The 5808-nt window shown below is 47.8% G+C and overlaps 1 protein-coding gene across 1 annotated transcript; it reads right to left on the bottom strand.

Annotated features, from left to right (window-relative positions):
* Positions 1–4463: 4463 nt before the first annotated feature.
* Positions 4464–5544, bottom strand: LOC144145570 (amine sulfotransferase-like). Its single transcript, XM_077677221.1, has one exon. It carries the CDS (start codon positions 5542–5544, stop codon positions 4585–4587), a length of 960 nt encoding a protein of 319 aa, XP_077533347.1. The 3' UTR covers positions 4464–4584.
* Between the last annotated feature and the right edge of the window lie 264 nt (positions 5545–5808).

The following is a 5808-nucleotide window of genomic DNA, read 5'->3' as shown; positions in this document are numbered from 1 at the left end:
TGTTGCCTCTTTGCCTAATACCCCGCAAGTTCTTAGATAGCTCGTTGCAAATATGTCATTGCGGGCATGTCGTGCAATCTATTGAGAAGTCATAAAACGCATAGATTGTGTCGTGTAAACTTTAGAGAAGACGTGAAGAGCACGTTTATGGCTTCGTGTCGCTCCGTCTTGGTTCAGAACCCCGGCCGCATTAGCTCTGGCGAGTCAGATGCTACCAAAACAGCGAAGGCAGCCTAGATATTTACGTCTCGGCTGCCAGCTGCCGCGCTGTGTGGCGCAGTTTGTGAAGATTATCTAACTTAAAGGTTTCGCAAACATCAGGGCAGCCTTGTTAGCCCGTAATAATACTTTAACTAATTAAAAGTAATTTGTCTGCATTCCAAAAAGTTTTTTATATTATAAGAAAGCTATAAATACATGCCCTCTTTACATGTTTACATGCCCTCCGTGCCATGTTTACATTCCTCCGTGCCATGTCTACATGCCATGTTTACATGCCCTCCAGGATATCCTGGTGCGTTCCAAGCATAAAATTTTCACTGAACGAACAAACAAACCACAACAGAATGAGCACCAGCCATAAATAACTTTAAAGTTTAATGGATAACAGCCGTCATCCACTTACCCGGTTCTCCCTAAATGACGGTCCTCACCATCCAAACCTGTCACCCTCAAGTGGCGGAAGAGGTGGCGATAGCACGTGCACTCACAAGTAGGACAAACGCCGGATTCATATTCCCTGATTCGAAAACGGCTTTTCTAAACTATGCCATAGGCCGGATGTCGCCTCAAGCCTACCAAATTCATAATCAAAAGCCACCTACTGACCTTTTACAATTGGGCTGGTTCCCATCCCACACAGGTATTGGAGGAACTGAAGTGGCACTCGCCGCAGCCCGAACTCACGTCCCAGCACTGCTTCCTTTGAAGCCAGATTCTATGATACTATTGTACTGACGTACAGAGTTACCACGGAATGTTACCGCATCTCCGGGCGCAAATACTCTACCGCCCAGCCACCTCTGTCAGTGGTAGAGCAACGCCTTTAGTGCCAGCTTCAAACTGAATCCATCCCCCGCCTAGCCACACTTTGTCACATTTAGGCCCTCACTACATCCCGCAACACCCTACCAGAACTGAAACGAGACACAGTAGATCACATTTGGGCCTGCAAATCTCACCCCTTTCCTCTCACCACCTCTCTCGACAAGTGTGAAGCAGCGCTGCGTTGCTCAAACCTGGAAGCTTACGTCATAGTGCTGCACTGGGGCCGGCCAAGTTGGCGTAGCACTACGGTCTTCTGTCACAGAACTGCGCTAACCCTTCGTTCAATAACGTTTTCCCTCTCTCTCTCACACATATTTTGCAAAAGTTTCTAAGTCCTGAAAGCTTTGAGCGTAATATTTTAGAGCACCATAAAGAACCCCACGCAATGTAGACACCTATCTTCCGCTATGGCATGCCTGATTCCTCCTTCTTTTTTGTGCACAAGTCGCCATCTTGAGTTTTGAACACTGCAGTTCATGCTATTTTTATTGCATATGCTCAAGTCAACAATTGCAATGCTGTACTGGGTAAACGTTTACGAGAGGCCAAATTCCTCCACTATCAAGCATGACCTGCTTATGAAGGTCCGGAAGACAAGATCAACTTTTATACCTGTTTCCCATGCTGGCAGTTAGTCCCGCAATAATACGCTGTGGGGCGCATACGAATCGCAGTCCCCGATGTCTCTGTGCGTTTAAAATAAAATGGAAGGACAATGCAGACTGCCGACAATGACTGCAAGGGGGTTTTGTTCCTCAAAGAAGCATCTAGAAAGCGACATACACCGCCTGAGTAAGAAAGCGATACTACCCGTTACTGCGTATTTGTAACAGCGGACTCAGGAATTCACCAATGTTTGCGCGTATTACTGCTGAAATCTGCGCTACATAAACATTTATTTGGTTGGAGCTCACCTAACAAAGAACACGGAATATATGCATGAAGAGAATTTTCTGCTACGGTGCACAAGAATAAGCAAAAACTGAAGACATTGGGCTCGTCTGGATTAAGATGGGGGCGATAGAGCGCGAGGCTGCAGGTCTGCAGGGCAGTGAGAATTACAGAGTTCGTGTTCCAGGCGCGTATCCCGTGATACTGATGACGGGGTCATCTCTTTGGTGCGTAACACTGCAAAGCATTTAACAGGACCAGCCTCCGGTTTTGGGCGAATATGCCCGAATAAAGGTGATAGGGAATTCTTCGTAGACAAACTTCACGTTCTCGATATACTTTATAACTACAAGTCCTTTTTGTTTGCTTATACTTATATTCTAGGCCACCCACTATTTTTTGAATATCTTAGCATAATTATGAGAACTGTTTCTAGTTGACGTATTGTTAGTGCTTCCTTCAGTTTTGGTTGGAGATGCGCTTGTGTGAGACGACGTCAGTTTTGGGCAGGGCTGGCGACAATGCTTCGGAGGACCATCTGAACACCTGCCATTACAGAACCAGGTACTTTTCCCGGCTGCCGTGCTGGCTCTAATCACGTAACCGTTTCTTTCCTGTAGTATTATTCCCAGCCAGCTCACTGCACACCTCCGCATTTACACACTGCAGTGGTTGGTGGTCCCGATACCAGTAATAAGCACACCGCTCGCTTCTGGCTACTGCGTCGATGAGGTTTAATTTTCGCGTTTGGCTTCGGATTCTCGCTTAAGAAACTTGAGATTTACGAGTCGTCGGCGGTACTGTTTTCTGGTGGGCACCCGCTGCCGCTTGTGCCGTATTGCTCACGCCGTGCTTGGGCGAAACGACGCGCGCAAGTGGTATACCCTCCCGCCCCCCAACCCGGAGGGCGCGCTGTGATTTATCTGCTCCCATCGATCAATGAGGACGACGAGGCTTAGCGGCTTCCTCTTGCAAGGCGTTGGCGTTTGCACAGCGACCTTACTAGTAACGCCACTGGTCGATCACCTTGACAAAAAAAACCTTTTATGGAATTTTAGATGCGATGCATGTCTCCTCACTCGCCTTGTCCCTCCGGCATCGTCCGGCGTAGTCCGCATCCCTCCCCCATTCTCCTCGCCGCGCCAGCTGCGCGCTAGCGCCGCTCTCACCGCAGCGCCATCTGCGTGTTAGCGCTCACCGGTGCTCGCTCCGTCGCCGTGCCAGCTGTGCGTGGGTGCGGGTTAGCACGCAGCTAGCGCGCAGCTTACGCTCGGTTACTACATGCGCATGCGCTGCTATGTGCTGCTATGTCTCATTCCTCTGCATATAAACGCGGTAACTGCGCCGCTCCGCTCAGTCGTTTCGCCGCCGCTCCGCCGATGACATCCTCCGATGACCACCGATGATTTGAATGGAGACTAACAGGCCTGCTATCGCGATGGTCGGCGCAACCGTAACAAGCACCGGCCATCCCGATAAAAATTTACACCATCTTCCCGTAAGGGGAACCATGGGGTAGATTCGAGGCATCGGGGGTGAACATGCTGCGTAAAATATGGACACACAAAAACAATGGACACGCTAGCATAACGGACACGCAACGGAAACCCCCGATGCATAGCATCTACCCAATGATTCCCCTCGCGGGAAGATGGTGTAAATTTTTGTGCTAGTCGGTTTTCCGTGTTCTCATGTCTTCCCAGATTGTTCTCTGCTCTTTTCGCAACAACATGCTAACCTCCTTTTACTATCCTCTACTGCTATCCAATTCAGCTTGCTGTTTAAAGGTGAAGTTTTCTGGAAGCTGGATGTCTTCCTCCCTCAGGAGTGGACGGTTACCTCGTTTGCCGTCAGTTACAATATGTCGCATGGTTTCGGCCCCCTGCCACAACCTCCGCACAGTTCTTTCTGTACTGGCTCGCGGATGAGCTTTTTTGTCCGCAAGTACCCTGCTCCGGAGTTCAAAAAGCAATGCACTTCCTTTGGTGTTGTCCAAAAACGTTTCGCTCGTGATATCCCTCTGTCCGATTCAGTATATATCTAAGGACATATTTGCGTCCATCCTCTTTTTCCAGCTAGTTGTCTCTGATTCTTTCACTTCATTTTCTATTGCCTTGGTCGTTTCTCCTGCGCTCACAGGTTTCATATACCTTGTCCTAAGCCTTCTAGTTCTTTTCCTCCACTGTGTGTTCATGCTTTGCATGTAAAGATACCGTAGCAGGCCGCCATCGCTTTTTATCTATAATTCTAAGTCGTTCTTCACAACATATTTTGATCTGTGCTTCTCTCACTTCCAAGGACGCGCATCCCATTTTTCCCTGAACTGCCTCATTTGTTCGCCCTCGTCGAACTGGGGCACCCTGTATCTTTCAACACCCGATGGAAGACAAAGTTTGCTTTAAACGTGCTCCGTTGAAATATATGCATGCGTGTTGGGGGCCTAAGAATATACAAGAGACTAATTATAGCATAGTTAACTTGCTGGGAAAAAACGTTTTTAGGGATAATTACACGATACCCCCAAATAGACTTGATTGCAGTGATATTTATTTCGAGATAATAGAATAAACAAAGCCAGTGCATGAGGTCTTGGACTCGTGCACGCTGTCCGAAAAAATTGCTTTTGTGTATCACAATAACAACGTCTCAATTCGACGATTCTGAGGCTAGAATGGCTTCGGCACGTATGTCTCTCCACAGCTCGATGAAAGATGATTTCTTCTCAGCTTCTTGGATTCTCAGTTCCATGCGACGTAGCAGCTCTGGCGTGAAGTACTCTTTCCATTCACCTATTTTAGCAGTCCTTACGACCGCGTATTTGTTTTCATCTCCATCATGGCCATTTTTCCAGGTTGAATTGGCGCGCGAAAGCACTTCTTTCCATTCATCATTCAGACCTTCCTTTGCGTCTATAACCAATATGCTTCTCATTGATTCGGGCGAGGATCTCTCGAGCAACTGCTTGAGCAGCTCTTCGTCCTCTTTTAGGGCCTTGCCGTGGTCGTCACCGAGAAAGTGCGCCAACGTGAGCACCACGTCTGCGGTGTTTTTCTTGAGCTCCTCGTAGGTCATGAAAAACACGTTTGGTTCGTTTCTGAGCGCGTAACCAGAGGCCACATGTTCGAAGTAGTCGCCGTACCCAAAATTTCCTTCAATAAATGCCTGGACAAACTCTTCGAATGTGCCGTCCTGAAACTCATAGACACTGGCGTTGGTGGCCATATGGTAGAAGGAGACACACACGTCCCACGGGTTGCGAGCCATGTAAACGTACTTTGCTTCTTCCCCCATCGTCCTTCGAGACAATGGCAGATGAGAGAAGAATGTTCGCAGAGGAAGAGTTGGCGTCCAGTCCTGGCACCTCGAGTACTCCAACATGCGCATGTTGTCCGCGAAGTCTCTGTGAGTTGTGATCGGTTCGCCTTTCCTGAGTATTAGCTGAATAATAAACTGCACCCAGTGCGTTCCGCTCTTCGGGAACGTAGACAGGATGACGTCTCCGGATTTGGCTTTGAACTTGAGATTCTCACGAAGTATGTCAGCATCAAGCCTTAGAGATCGAGGCACGCCGTCAATTATCTGATATTTCGGTTTCCTGCGCTCCATGGCAAGGCGGTCTCTCTGAAAAACGATAATATTGTATGAGCACGACGATTCATAACGTAACGAGTATTTTGTTGAAAAGCCCTCGTAATGCGTCCGTGGCGGATTCCGAGAAAAAAAGCTTCCCATATTTTTTTCTGGTATGCCAAATACATGAAGATGTTTTACCGTCTAATAATGCTGTTGCGGAAACAGACGTCTCAAACAACGCTTCAACAAAGGTAATAACGTATCAACATAATTTGATCTAATCACTAATTTGGTTTT

Source organism: Haemaphysalis longicornis, unplaced genomic scaffold, assembly GCF_048455015.1.
Source record: "Haemaphysalis longicornis isolate Haplotype H1 unplaced genomic scaffold, Haemaphysalis longicornis Haplotype H1 scaffold_7, whole genome shotgun sequence".
Classification (NCBI taxonomy): domain Eukaryota; kingdom Metazoa; phylum Arthropoda; class Arachnida; order Ixodida; family Ixodidae; genus Haemaphysalis; species Haemaphysalis longicornis.
The sequence above is the reverse complement of the archived record's forward strand: the minus strand, read 5'-3'. Positions and strand labels throughout refer to the sequence as shown.